Genomic DNA, 14,317 nt, shown 5'->3' with positions numbered 1-14,317 from the left:
AGTGTATGGCTTCTCTCCTCTGATTCTGCAGACAAGCAAACATCACATGGTTTTGCAAAGTCTTGTCGAACAATACGCAGGACCATGACCTCTGACTGCTCAAGTTTTATGTGGACAGATTCACTTCTCGTCACAGAAATTCTCGATCTTTTTTCTGTTTTTCCAATTTTGCCCTTACCGGTATTTGTGTTCCGGTTTGTCGGTTCGGTTCGGGTTTTGGCTCGCTCCTCGATAAACACAGAAGAAACCAGAGAGACGGGGAGAAAAGAGGGCGACAATGGCGGCTCAGGCGACGGGCAATCTGAAGGCGGTGGCTCTCATCACAGGCGATAATAACGTCCGAGGTTGTCTTCAATTCATACAAGACGCTTCTGGTAAATCTCATCTCGTTTCCTTTGTGGTAATCGTCGGAAATCGAAGGCGGATTATGCTTTGTTCATGGGTTTTTCTCTGTCTCTGTATTTTTGTTTGTTGCTTACATAGGGACGACCCATGTGACGGGAACGATAGCAGGTCTATCTCCTGGTTTCCATGGCTTCCATATTCACTCCTTCGGCGATACCACCAATGGCTGCAACTCCACTGGTATCCGTTTTCTCTGTCACTGTCTGAAGATTGATTTCTTCTTTCGTTTTGTCTCCAGCTTGGGTTTCAGTGCGTCTGTTTCGGTTCAGGCTCGGATGGATTTCCCGTGTTCTTTTGGAAGATCTGTATTAAGTTTTATAAACTGTTTCTCTTGAAAGATTTGAAATTTTGGCATGATGGTTACTCAGGGGATGATGGCCAGCAATTCCTGATAACATGTCGGATTTAGATTGAAACACATACACGAGAGAAGTTTACTTGATAATCTTGTCGTAATTTGATGAACTTGGATTTGATAGTTTATGTAAACCCTCTGTGCTGCAAAAGCATTTGCTCGTAAGAACAATCTCGTAGCCAAGACAAGAACCGTAATTCGGCATTGATGTGTTGATATATTACTGAGTTATATGTACTGACAATGTGGCTAATTTCTTTTCCTCTCTGTTACCATTTCCTTGCGAAAACTTGAAAACCACCACAGGACCTCACTTCAATCCGCGGAACAAAGTTCATGGGGCACCCCATGAGGGAGAGCGGCATGCAGGAGATTTGGGGAATATATATGCAGGCTCAGATGGTATAAAGCTTTACCCTTTATCTGTCTATCTGTATGCTTCATCTTGTTTGTTCGTTTATCGGGTTGAACGAGATGTCGATAATGAATATGATGTTCTGATTGATATCAGGAGTTGCAGAGATCTCAATCAAGGACAAACAGGTTAAGCATCTCTATCCATTTCTTGAACATGGACCTTTTTTTTGTTGGTCCTGTTTGTTTCAGATTCATGATGTTTCCTCCATCTTGGCTTTTATGAATTCACAGATCCCACTGAACGGGCAGCATTCGATACTGGGGAGGGCGGTTGTTGTTCATGCCGATCCCGATGACCTCGGCAAAGGTAATAGCTTTCAGCTTTTCTCAGAACTGTCGTCTCTTATTAGCGTCGAAAATCAAATCGCTCGATCGAAAGATTAACGGTGTGTCAAAGAAAGAGATCTTTTAATCTGAAGTTTTAAACTTTCCAGTTGCACATAGCTGTTTCCAAGGAATTTGGCTCAAGTTAAAGTAGATGTATCTTTCTTTGAAAGAACACAACAAATAGTTCATCCACGTTAAAAGGATTTAGATGTGTGGATACTGATGGACAGGAGGGCATGAACTCAGCAAATCGACAGGAAATGCCGGTGCAAGGATCGGATGTGGTAATGCAGCTCGAAAATATGGGCCAAGACCATGTCAAGTCTGTCAATTTTTTTTCCTGTTTTTTGTTTAATTCATTGTGTTTTTTCTTTGTTTCTCATAAACCAGGTATCATCGGACTTCAATCATCTGTCGAGGCTAAATTATAGGCGTCAAGATCTCAATGAAATATATCCAGAAGCCACCAATTCCATATGCTGTATTGTATGTATGTATTTATGTCGGAGACTATTTCCATTGTGAAAAGTTGAACAATTTTATTTTACTACAGACCACACATTTCTCAAAACTTGGATCCAGGATGCGAGATTTTGGATTTTGTCTGAAAATGAACTCGGCTTCACATATTCAATCAATATTTATGGCTAGTGGAACCGGAAGCAAAATTCAAAGTAAAGATACCCATGATGAGGAAAAACATAGTTGTACAAGGGAAATCACAAAGGAGAAATCTACTGATTCAGTATAAGCATGGGCATGGGTTCATCTATGAGCAACAGTACTGACTTCGATGACCGACCTAGATAATCTCCGGGGACAAAAGCACGAAAGAGCTAACCGGGGATATGGAATCTATCCTCGCAGCCAAGTGTTTCGGTAGGAGGAATTGTCTCGAAGAGAAGCGTCGTGGGGCTTGTATTCCATCACATATGCGTGAGGAAGCTTCAAATGCCGTTTGATGGAGTCTCTCAGAGCCATCACGGCCTGTCCATGGATGGAGACATCAGTTATGTAGTGTAAGCATCGAACCAAACACACAAGAGAGGTAACTCAATTAGTGCTAACCTGACGATCTGAAGCATTACGGTTCCAGACACTGATGATGTCTTCGTTGAAGCGGACACTTAGCACCGCTCCACATATGTTATCGCCATCATCAAGCTGATCACCTACCAGCGCAAGTAGCTGAAGAAGAAACATACGAGCATTTAACATGAATTCCAAATCAATCGAATATGACTATGCCAAAGGGAGACATGGGGAAACCGAAATAGACTGACCAGGTCTTCCCAAAAGCGAGCAGAAACGACTTTCGAGAAACGTATGATCCACTTTCCTCCATTGCAGTTGGCAGCATCCTTGAGGATATATCATCAGCTCGCTTATGTTTGTTTATTGTACAGCATTGACATAAGAAAGAACAAAAATACTACAAGAAATATCTGACATTCAAGTATATCTACCTCCCACAAAGGACGAATCCCCTCCTTGAAAACATGGAGATCTGTTGGAATAGGCAAGGAAGAAGATCGAGCAAGGTGACAATAGGAGGCCCAGAACCCCTCAACCTGAAATCCAGAACCAGGTCACAGAGATGAACAAGAACACATTTCCCAGAGTTACGGAAATTGTGTACACGAACTTACCGTACTGAACTCTACAATTTTCTTTATGTTGTCCTCGTAAGATGTCTGGTTCCTGACCCCTGGTGTACGGCGAGTGTACCAAAACGTAAACTTGTACTGCCCATCGAAAAAAAGTATGATCATTACTCGGATTAATCCTATGATTCACTTCAAAATACAACAAGCCAAAACTGATTCGAATGAAAATCCGCCGATCGAGTCAAACTAACGTGAAGAAAACACAAAATTTCCCATCTCCCACAAAGCAGGAATCAAAATTTCGGCCAATAGAAGATCAAATAGAGGCATGGAACCAGAAGACGAACCCTCAGGGGATGCAGACCGGCTTTGAGCTCACGAGCATGGCGTTCTTCGGACTCCTCCGAAAGAGAATCCGGACCAGACAGCGACTTGGTGTTGGTCACGTCTCCCGATTCTTTAGCGTTCCTCAACTCTTCTTCTTTCTGCTCCGTAATCTCCATTGGTCTTGATTTCAGCTTCTCGGTCGATCCCAAAGCCCTAATTTCTCACCAGGAAGAGAGAGAGAGAGAGAGAGAGAGAGAGAGAGAGAGGACTTATTTAGGAAATACGGCATTACATTATAATTTAGGCCCACTATATATTTGGGCCGTAGTAGATAGTAGTAAATCAGATAGGCCCAAGGCCGTATTAGATAGTCAAAAATAAAAAATGAAATTATGGTGGACATATAAATAATGGGTCGGTTATTAACTTTAAACCAACCGGCACTTAAAGAAAGGATATGATATGAACTTGTGAAGTGCTGAGGAGAGAGAGACGAAACGAGACAGCAGTGATCAAATTCTCGATTTTGGAGTTTCTCTTGCTTCGATCTTAGTTTTGGTTCTGTATTTTTTGTTCGTTTACTCGTCGAATCTCGTTTCTAGATCCAAATCCCTAATTTCCTGTCATCGCCCGCCGATTTTGATTCTGGGGTTTTCTCGTTGGCCTCTAGATTTAGGTTCGTAGTGTTTCTCACTCCTGCCCTAACCTTTACGCCATGGATTTTCGGGTCTCGGTTCTCCTCCTCTGCGCCGCCACCGCCGTATCATCTCTCCGATTCGCTTCCTCCACTCCGGAATTTGGTGTTTGCGATCCGGAATTCGATGTGTTTCGGTGCGGACTCGAGGCGAAATGCCCTCGTTCTCTGCATCCGAACCCTCCTCTTGAGGTATGTTATCTCGATTTCGGTTCATTTCGGCTCTTGTCAGTTCTAGGGTTTGTCATTTGGCAGCTGATTTAGCTTATTCCGTTTGGATTAGGGTTTTTGTGTTAGATATCGAGGATCTTTTCTGTATCAAAGGCTGGGGATAATATGACAGCAGTGGCATTTTCTATCAGAATTTAAATACATTAATATATAGAATATTTAGGTTTCTAATCTTAAAACCACCATGTTTAGCTTAAGTTAATCTGTAAACATGACTTAGGTTGATGTGGTTCCATTGTTTAAGTTAACTCAGCACTGTGGTTCCATTGTTTAACTCAAGCAGTATTTACATTGGCCGTTGATATTCATGTAGGTTGATGGAGACTACCTTGACAGAGTAATGGACTCAAACCATGGAAATGGTTATAAAGCTGTACTCTTTTATGCTTCCTGGTGTCCATTTTCACGTGCCGTGCGACCTAAAATCGATGCCCTGGCTTCAATGTTTCCTCAAATAGAGCATCTGGTTGTGGAGCATTCTCAAGCACTGCCATCGTAAGAAGCTACTTTCTTTAGTATTGTTCAAGTGAACATTACTGCGTTTGAGCTAGTCTGCTGGTAATGAGCGTCTGCTAGAAATCCATGGTTAAATACTTTTTTGTGCTAAAAGAAGAATGTTAAATCATTTGGCAGAATCCCAAGTACTTGCCAATTATGAAGTAATGCTGTGGCGCATGGTCAATAAAGGGAAACTGTTTTAGCTTAGATTATGTGCTTGCTTATCAGGTTTTTATTTACGCATTTGCTTGCTAGTTGCTGCTATCATGAAAATGCTTTTTTAATGCATGTTTTCAACCATCCTAACATTTTTTCATTTTGATTTTTGTTGCAGTGTCTTTTCTAGGTATGGTATCCATAGCTTTCCTTCGATCCTGCTGGTTCATCAATCATCAAAGGTGCGATACCTCGGTGAAAAAGATCTTGCATCATTGGTCCAGTTCTATGAGAAAACAACGGGTGAGTGTTCTTCATGCAACACCTGAACTGTTGAATTCTTTGATGCAACTGGTTGTATCTCTTGTAGGTATCATGTATGCCTAAAAAATTTATTTACCCGATTACCTCGCTTCTACTCCAGCACCTCAGGAAAACGATTTTTTTTTTTTTTTTGCTTTTCAGGACTTCACCCTGTCCATTATGTAACTGATGTGGAACAAACAAGTTCAGATACCGATGGAAGCTTGAACAAATGGTTAAGTAATGGTTCTTCTTGGAGAGAAATTTTGACAAGGGAGTCATACTTGGTATTTGCATTGCTGTTCCTCTTAGTAAAGCTGGGAATCCTCGTCATTCCCAGAGTGCTATTGCGCGTGAAAGCGTTCTGTGCATCTCACATTCCCAAGCTGAACTTGGGAATAATCGGTGAGACTATCCAGCTGTTCGGATGTGCCCTTCATATGATCGATGTCGGGAGGATATGGATGAAAACGAGACTTACTAAAACGAGAAACTTCCATGAGAGGGCAAAGAACGCTCGGGCATGGGCTTCATCTCTTGCTTCCGTCTCTTTGAGAAGACCGTCTTCCTGCATATCCTCGTCTCAAGGGTGAAAATAAAAAGCCCTTTGAGATTTTCTCTATCTTTTTCGGGTAGAGAAAAGGAGATCGAGCTGTAGGAGGCACAGGTAAAATTACTTTCTTATCTCTCTTTTCTTTCGACGTGAGAGTTTGGTGGCGGATGTTACATAACTGAGCCGGTCTGTGACTACTACTGTATGTGTCTCATTTGCTTGTTGGTCATCTTACTTGAGGAAACATGTAAATGCAAGAACAGCTTACTCTTCTCCGTTTGTGAATATTATTATTGTTCTCCCTAGTTTCTGGTTTTGCCTTCTTTGTCACGGAACTTTAATGTGTACGCTGAGGGGATACGAGCTTTGTTGAATTGTATTGTGTGTTGTGAGATCGACTAAGACCTCTCCTTTTGGTTTCCTCTTTTGTACGCTCTTTATATATATATAGTGATAAACGTGGGCAAGAGTATCCGAGTTTTTCGGGTCTCGACCTCTCTATTTCGGGTTTTCTCGGTCAGATTGTCCGGCTTTGGCCTTGTGAGGACCGAGTACCATAACTTGGGATAGCTAAGGCGGGCGATGGTTCGGGCCGAAATGGCTCCGTTTTGGATGCGACTCATACTCTCCCCTAGGGGTGGTCGTTTCGGTTTGGTTCTTCGCAACAGAATTGTACTGAACCGAAAATTTTAGTATTTTTTCCCAACCGTACCGTTTAAAATTCTCGAACGATATGATTTTTAGAGAACCGAATTTTTCGAAACCGAATTGAACTTTATACAATTTTTGAAAAATCGAAATTTTCTTAAGAAAATCTAAATTTTTTTAACAAAAAACAAAACCGAACCGAATAATAAACGGTATTAATTTGGTATAAATTTTAGAATACCGAATAAACCGTTTTCGGATCGAACCGTTAAAATATTGATTTGAATCACGAAACGGCCACCTCTACTCTCTCCCTTCTCCCCCGTTCGGGTTATCCGTAGGGATGTCAAACGGACTGGTTCGGACCAGATCAGACCAACTCTTTCGATTTAGCTTATTTTCAGTCCAACTCGTTAATCCCCTTTTTATTCGGGCTGAGAAATTTAAGGTTTAGACCATTCGCGTTATCCGTAGATACGAATAATTTTCCGATGAAATCTGACTCGAATCTAAAATCCGAACTCGTAATCGATTTTTGAAATTTCAAATACCCGAAAAATGGGTATCGGTGTCTAGCTTGGCATGGATAAAATATTTGTTCTGTTAATATGTTTAATTTCTTTCCACTTTGTTTATGTTGTGTATTGAAACTTTTGTCTTGTTGATCATCGGTTCACTTACTATAACAATTGATTCATTACATTATACCAAACAACACGTTATATACATATATACACATATATATATATATATATCAAAGGAATAAAAGTTCCAACTTGGCTAAGAATTAAAGACCCCATTTGAGCAAGCAACCTCTTCTGTTCTTTTTTTCCCTTTTTAAAGATTTGGACTTTGTGAATCTTTTTAAGTTTTTTTTTTTTTGCAATCTTTATTTATGTGGAAAATTGATAAATGGGCTAAAAAATAAAAAATAAAATCGAGTTAGGTAATAACTAATAAGCACTAAATCTTATGCTTGAAGTGTCTTCGTATCTTTTAATCTAGAAACTTGAGTAAAAGCTTTGCCAACCTTTCGGTCATGTATGTGTTGGTGCTGTGTATGATGAACTTTGATGGTCATTTATCACTATTTTTTTTTAAATTTAGTTTTGTGGTTTTGTAATAAATATATATATGTCGACTTTTTAAATTTAATTATTCAGTTTTTATTTATATTTGGTTTTTACTAAAATATTGATTTAAAAAAAAAACAATATATTATCTTTCTTATAATTTTTCAATTATTCATGTCCAAATAATTTAAATTTAAATGTATATATATATATATATATATATAATTAATTTCTATATTAAGTTCGATTCGAATATATTGATCAATCAATTTGGTTTAATTTTTTATAAACCATAATCGAAAGGTCTAGGTTTAGGATGATATAATCTTAAATGTTTCGTCATTTCAAACACAAATAAATGAGTTTATCTGCCACCTTCGGGTGTTTCACATCCCACGTATGTGTTACAGGATCGTGCGTGTGGGTCAAGATTAGTCTGGGTCTTTGGGTTTGGATCACCCGTTATAAAAAAAAATGAGTTCATCCCGATTTAATTATCTGTGGGCCCCACAAATGGCTTTTGTCACCACCGCTGTGGCCTGTGGGCCTTGGGCTGCTTACGTCACCTATTTCCTTGACAAAGCAAAGAATATGCAGAATTCCAAAATGAAAATTAAAAAAAAATACGGATTTATTGTAATTTTGAAATTTATGTTATCGAATGGCTTTTTGTTTCGTTTTATAGAACGTTGCAAAAAAAAAAACCACCACATAATCATATTCAAAACGAAAGAAAATAGTGTCGTATTTTATTTTCCAATTTTAAAACATTTTTTCAATGTCAAGAAATAAGCTGAGATACTATTTGAGAAATTTGTTTTATTTCCATCTATAACAATTTTCCATAAATCACTAAGCTTAATTTTAGTCTGTAGATTTCAAAGAGGACGACATTAAATTTTTAGATTGTAAAATCGATGGAACAAAATAAAATATAATTATAATTTTTTTTATAAAGAATTAAATTTAAATTTAATATCAAATAATAAAAATAATTTTTCTGACAATCTAACAGTGCATACACAATAGAATAATTATAAATTTTATAAAATAAAATAAAAAATCTAACGTCCATTAACTAACCCGATTTTAAAAAAGAAATCCCACATTTCCCCCAACTTCAATTTCCTCTTCTTTTTCTTCCTGTCTCTCTCTATCTATTAAAGGATCCCCAGAACAGCTTCAAATCGCAGAGAGAGAGAGAGAGAGAATCTCTCCATGAAAACTCCAAACCCAATTAAGAACAATAATTCGAGAAAAACCCCAAGTTCTTCGATAACAAATTATGGAAGAGATGGATCTAGGAGAATGGGAATTGCTCTCCAACGGTTTTGATCATGATCATGATGAATACCATGATGATGAAGATGGCGTGATGATCAGAAACACCAAGAGAAACCCAAATCCAAACGCTAAGAACCTCCTCGACATGGAATACTTCATCTGCCCATCTCAAGATCCTCCGAAACAGACCGAACCCAGTCGTAGATCCGGAGTGGTCCCCACTCGTCTCCTTCAAGCTCCCATGACATGGGAACCCATCTTCAGCACCGACGGCACAGATCGCGAGGATACGAAACTCACCTACGACGTCTCTGTCGTCGCCCCCATGAAGATTCTCAAGAACCCTGATCTGGGTTTCTCGGAAAACGAATTCGTCGACATGAAAATTGACCCGACAACGGTCACCAGTCCCCTGCCTCAGATCGATCTGAAACCCTTGGAATCCATGGATATCGGGTCGGAGGGTGAAGAGGGTGACTTGCGGATCAAGAAAGAGAGTTGGGATGGAGATCTGATTCGAGGAAAAGGTGATCAGAAACTGAATTTGCTGAAACTGGGTCTCACCGGAATCGGTGCGATCTGTTCGTTTGGAGCCGCGGCTGCTGCTGCGACAGTTTGTGTCTTCTTGTCCGGAAACAATAAGAACCAGATGCTTAGGTTTCATATTTACAGCGATGACAAGGTAATTACATATGGATCTTTAAGTTTCTTGCACTGCAATCGATATATATATATATATATATAGTGTAGAACTGAAATATTTTTTTATAATGGAAAAGTTTGTCGGGCCTTTAACCCAATTAAATTTCTCGAAATATTAAAAAAATAGGGGTGAATATCTCTCAATATTTAGATTTGAACTATACTTTGCATATTTTATCGTTAGAACAATCGAATTTGGATTATAGAACAAAAATGTTACGGATAAGAAAACTGACGTAATCCTAAACAAATAACCTTTTCATATTTACTATTACACTTGTTGTGTGTGATTTATTGGGAATTAGGGTGAAAAAACATTTGATTAATTTATTAAAAAAGTATAAAACTAATATATCCCAACAAGAGACAAGGATTTCTTTTTTTTTCTTTTTGAGGTGGCGACGTGTCAAAGTGAACATCTCTATTCTTGGAGAAGATTCTTGTGTGTCTTCTACGTCTATGTTTCATTCGCCACACCATCGAACAAATACAGAAAATATTGAAATTACAATATTTTTGTGGTGTGATGTTTTTTTTTATAACCATTATGGTTACATGTACATTCGGTCCGGCTATATCTATACTAAACCTGAAACCAGTCTTTGTAACTAGATCTAGGATCAATCTTTGTATATATATAGACCATTTTGGTCTAGAAATTATATATTTTTCCACCACCTTGAAGATGATTTTGTCACCTTTTCTCCATTAGACCACCAACTATTGTGGTGTGATATTTGATAGTATAAATATAGTAGTTTACACCAGATTTTGTGCCATGTGTTATAAGAGAATGTGTAATTAATCATCCGTCCGGGTAGTGTTAATAAAAAAAGGTATTTCATCGTTTACACTCTAAATTCTTGATTACTAAACCCTAAACCCTAAACTTTAAAAAATTGATCATAAATTATAGGAATCGAAATTTTAAACCCAAACCCTCGTACCCTTACTCTAATCTCTTTATCATTGATCATTGTTATTGATAAAGTGATGGACATGTTTTTATGTGATTGTATATTTTATAATTTTAACGTTTTGTTATATATATATATATATGCTTTTTTTTTTCAAACGAAATTTAAAAGATATGGATATTGAATGTGAACATGCATGCAGAGGGTCCGACGTGAAACGAAGCTGAATGACGCAATTTCTGTGATGAAAGGAGTCCCTCTCGTAAGAGCCCAAATCTCTCTCCGTCGCTTCTACAATTAATTAATGGTCCTCTTTGAAATCATTATATATATATATATATACATACACACACACACACATATATATATGAGTTGTTTACTGTACGGACAAAACGTGACTTCCTTGTAACGTGTGGGCAACAGTTATATATTTTTGGTTATACGTCTATGTGAACGCCTAAAATCGCCATTGATGACGATGACGATCATGACACTGTGGGTATGATATATAATACGATTACGAAAGGCAGGCTTATCATACTTGAAGATATTTTCGTATATACGTTAGAGACTTGAGCTTTGAAAAAAACAAGGTGTAGTTATACAGACTATACACGTAAAAGCATTCATATACGTATTCTTATATATATATATATATATATAATATGATGTGATGTGGTCTTATATTAGATCTTGGGTGCTCATTCTTTTTTACTTTGAAGATTGACTTGCCAATGGGCCCTCTAAATGGGCCGAATACATCAAACCACATATGGACCCATGTTTAAGGCCCATTAAGGCCCAAAAGAACTTGTTCACAGTACTAAAGAGACTGATGATTATTTTTAAACTAAATAAAAAAGAAGATGAGGTGCACCTTCATTTTATTATGAATTATTTAATCAATTAATTATGATCATTACTAAAACTATGCGGTAGTATGGATATGGATGACTTAGACAATAACATATCTAAACTTTAAAAGTATTTTTTTTAATGTTTTTTTTTCCCGAATTCTCACTTAATCACAGTATTAAACTATTTAATTAGGGTAATTTACTATGGGTTTTACGGGAGAAATTTAAAATTTAAACAGTACTAGTAGAGGAGCGCCCCTCCCACACCCTTCAATCCTGACCGTCCAATGTTTTCAATCCGACGGCTCCTAATATCTCTACGGAAGCTGCAATGGATGTAAATAAATCACATGAAACCGAACACACAGAGATTGCGAGGCGTTTCCCTTTCAGATTCATATCGGAGTTTCGATTCGATTCGATTGAAAGTTCGCCGGTAAGAATTTCCTGGTCGGAGAAGTCATCGATCTGAGTTCCCTGTCAGATTCTTCGGCGCAATTGTCTTCCTTGAGAAAGGTAAGCACAGAATCCCCTCGGACACAAATCTGCGTTTTCCGGAGTTTGAGTTCTTTCAGAGAGGTTTTTTAGTCTTGTTAAAATTGATGCTAAGTTTTCGAAATCTCGCATTTTACTGGGATTTTCATCCTGACCTGTATCGATATCTGCGCATCATTCAACAACGTTTCCTATCATGGTAATTCACAATTTTCTTCTCCTAATTTCCAGGGGACGTGAATTCTCCCAGGAAATGGAAGGGAAGAGAAAGAGAAGTTGCAGAACATCATCCTTAGGGCCAGGGACTTTCTTACAGTGGGGAAAGAGGAAGAGGCTGAGATGTCTGAGGGCGAAGGACCGACAGATCTCATCTAGACCTAACTGTGTACTCCACAGAAGAATCCCTTCTCGGGTTCTAGATAATGAAACGTTTGTTCTCCGGTCTAACCGTTTCGTCAAGTAAGAATCAGAGAGATTTTAGTTTATTCTTGCGAAAATTGATTGAAGGTTGGCTTAAGAGTCTGCAGATTGTGGAGGATTTTCAAGGAAGGAGGAAACCTAACGAGGATCTCTGAAATTGATTGTGGAGTTTTTGGAATTGTCTTAAGCCATCTTTGACAGCCTACTGAGGCATTCTTTTCCAAAATTTCTTGGTGGGTTTTTGGTTTGCAGGGGTACAGAGGCGGCAATCGTGAGATCCGATGAGCCCAAATGCCAGCAACCAGTTAGGGTATATCTGTCGGAAAAAGACGAGAGATGTTATCTGACAAGAGGGTCGGTGGATAACAATGGAAAAGTTTGCTTGGATGACAACAATGGAGAAGACAAAAACACAGGAAAAGGTTGTGAGTGCCAAAGTTGTATGTAACACTTTCGAGCAAAGAGAAAGAAGAAGATTTCATGGCTATGAAAGGTTGCAAACCACCTCAAAGACCTAAGAAGAGGACCAAATTCGTCCAAAGAACCTTACTCGTAAGCAAACTCTATCTCTCAAGATTCAAACTTGCCATTTCTAAGTCATTTCCCCCAAGTTGAAAACCAAGTTCTCGGTACCTTGTTCCGCAAATGGCTCTGAATCTTACTGATTGTTAAGCTTGATGGAAGGATTCTTCTTTGTTATTTTTTCACCACCTGATTGAAGCTTTAGTTGATAAAACTTTTGCAGCTGTTTTGTGCGAAACTTGCCAAGTCGTGTTTTTCTCTTAGCGCAACTTGCCAAGCTGATTTGAACTTCAGAAAGTTGAATTCTTTGAAGTAAAAAGATGATGGGGTTCGATGATTGTGCTCAAGTTTAGTTCTTGATCACTGTTGAAAATAGTGTAATACACTCTCTTCTGTTTCGCTTTTTTATTTCAACTGAATAAAAGTTATGTTGGAAACTGCAGCTGGTGAGCCCAGGAGCATGGTTAAGTGATCTGTGTCCAGACAGATACGATGTTAGGGAAAAGAAGAGATCTAACAAGGTAAAACTGGTAACTAGTTATGTCCAAACCTATCCATCATATATATATATATTGAATACAACAGAGAAAGGACATCAATGGTGTCTCTGAAACTATTCAGAAACTCTCTACTCTGCATGTTTCAGAGACGAAGAGGATTAAAAGGCATCATGGTGGGGAGTGAGGAAGGATTATAATCCATTTTCCAGGCATCAAGCTGAGTTATAGCAGCTCTTGTTCAAAGTCAGATTGAGATTATGGATCTGTAGATGTTTACTGTAAAATTTAAAATAAATCAAAATTCTATATTCATTTAGTTAAATCTTATTCTTAGATTATGAGTTTAAATTGCTGTCTGTGATTAGAGTTTCCAGAGAGAGTTTGTATTGTGTTTTGTTAAGAACAGGTTAGGTGTGTAATAAAAAGATTAGAGGTTTGGAGAGAGAGTTAGAAATTCTCCAAATTTTGTTTATAAAAAAAAATATTGATGGAGAAAATAGGTTTCACATTATTATTTTAATGTATTTACAAATACAAATCACAAAAAATGGTAAAAAGGTACATCTAAAGTTTAATTCCAAAAAATGGATTCCATGATTTACGAAAAATTCAAAACGCAAAAATATTAAATAATCCATTTTTTCTAAATGGAGCACAAAAAAAAACACGCAGCGAAATATTAATTAAAATAATATTTAATTAAAACCCAATTTTAGTTGGGCTTAATTGGCAAAGAAGAACTAGGATGGGTGTTCGGACGATTTCGGTTATTTCGAGTTTCGGTATTTCAGATTTGAAATATTCATATCTAATCGGTTATATTTTTGTAATTAGATCGGATCGGATTCGGTTTGGGATATCCAATCAAAAAAACGATAAAAAAATTCAAACAATTATCTTATAAAAATAACAAAAACAACATTAAAATATATGCATATTTTTTTTATATACCATGATTATAAAATAATATCATTATACTAATTTTTTCTAATTAGATTTAGAATATATTACATATTAATTGATGAT

General features: G+C 37.6%; 5 protein-coding genes across 8 annotated transcripts; 4 read left to right on the top strand and 1 right to left on the bottom strand.

Moving 5' to 3' along the window:
• Window positions 1-246: 246 nt before the first annotated feature.
• LOC104802873 (superoxide dismutase [Cu-Zn] 3) lies at window positions 247-2,111 on the top strand. Of its 4 annotated transcripts, none has more exons than XM_010526685.2 (7): window positions 247-374; window positions 484-585; window positions 1,067-1,162; window positions 1,272-1,303; window positions 1,409-1,484; window positions 1,713-1,788; window positions 1,895-1,939. In XM_010526685.2, the coding sequence occupies exons 1-6, from the start codon at window positions 278-280 to the stop codon at window positions 1,742-1,744; spliced, it is 435 nt and encodes a 144-aa protein (XP_010524987.1). In that variant the 5' UTR covers window positions 247-277; the 3' UTR covers window positions 1,745-1,788; window positions 1,895-1,939. The 4 variants fall into 4 exon arrangements, with proteins under 4 accessions (XP_010524987.1, XP_010524986.1, XP_010524985.1 ...); XM_010526682.2 differs by having other exon boundaries at window positions 249-374; window positions 1,735-1,788; window positions 1,895-2,111; XM_010526684.2 differs by lacking the exon at window positions 1,713-1,788 and having other exon boundaries at window positions 1,895-2,111.
• A 77-nt stretch (window positions 2,112-2,188) lies between these two features.
• Window positions 2,189-3,686, bottom strand: LOC104802872 (eukaryotic translation initiation factor NCBP). Its single transcript, XM_010526681.2, has 6 exons — window positions 3,459-3,686; window positions 3,154-3,249; window positions 2,971-3,075; window positions 2,788-2,865; window positions 2,573-2,692; window positions 2,189-2,491 (listed from the first exon to the last, which is right to left on the bottom strand). The coding sequence occupies exons 1-6, from the start codon at window positions 3,612-3,614 to the stop codon at window positions 2,360-2,362; spliced, it is 687 nt and encodes a 228-aa protein (XP_010524983.1). The 5' UTR covers window positions 3,615-3,686; the 3' UTR covers window positions 2,189-2,359.
• A 201-nt stretch (window positions 3,687-3,887) lies between these two features.
• On the top strand, window positions 3,888-6,296 carry LOC104802871 (5'-adenylylsulfate reductase-like 7). The gene is made up of 4 exons (XM_010526680.1): window positions 3,888-4,324; window positions 4,677-4,858; window positions 5,196-5,320; window positions 5,483-6,296. Exons 1-4 carry the CDS (start codon window positions 4,154-4,156, stop codon window positions 5,911-5,913), a joined length of 909 nt encoding a protein of 302 aa, XP_010524982.1. The 5' UTR covers window positions 3,888-4,153; the 3' UTR covers window positions 5,914-6,296.
• Window positions 6,297-8,734: 2,438 nt separating this feature from the next.
• LOC104802870 lies at window positions 8,735-11,037 on the top strand. Its single transcript, XM_010526679.2, has 2 exons — window positions 8,735-9,560; window positions 10,700-11,037. Exons 1-2 carry the CDS (start codon window positions 8,880-8,882, stop codon window positions 10,796-10,798), a joined length of 780 nt encoding a protein of 259 aa, XP_010524981.1. The 5' UTR covers window positions 8,735-8,879; the 3' UTR covers window positions 10,799-11,037.
• Window positions 11,038-11,650: 613 nt separating this feature from the next.
• On the top strand, window positions 11,651-13,587 carry LOC104802869. Its single transcript, XM_010526678.2, is given in 6 exon segments — window positions 11,651-11,870; window positions 12,081-12,308; window positions 12,522-12,679; window positions 12,682-12,821; window positions 13,235-13,312; window positions 13,438-13,587. Coding segments are annotated over 5 exon segments (633 nt in total). The 5' UTR covers window positions 11,651-11,870; window positions 12,081-12,102; the 3' UTR covers window positions 13,489-13,587.
• The last annotated feature ends 730 nt before the right edge of the window (window positions 13,588-14,317 follow it).

The sequence above is a fragment of the Tarenaya hassleriana genome, unplaced genomic scaffold (genome assembly GCF_000463585.1).
Source record: "Tarenaya hassleriana unplaced genomic scaffold, ASM46358v1 Cleome8, whole genome shotgun sequence".
NCBI lineage: Eukaryota > Viridiplantae > Streptophyta > Magnoliopsida > Brassicales > Cleomaceae > Tarenaya > Tarenaya hassleriana.
The sequence above is the reverse complement of the archived record's forward strand: the minus strand, read 5'-3'. Positions and strand labels throughout refer to the sequence as shown.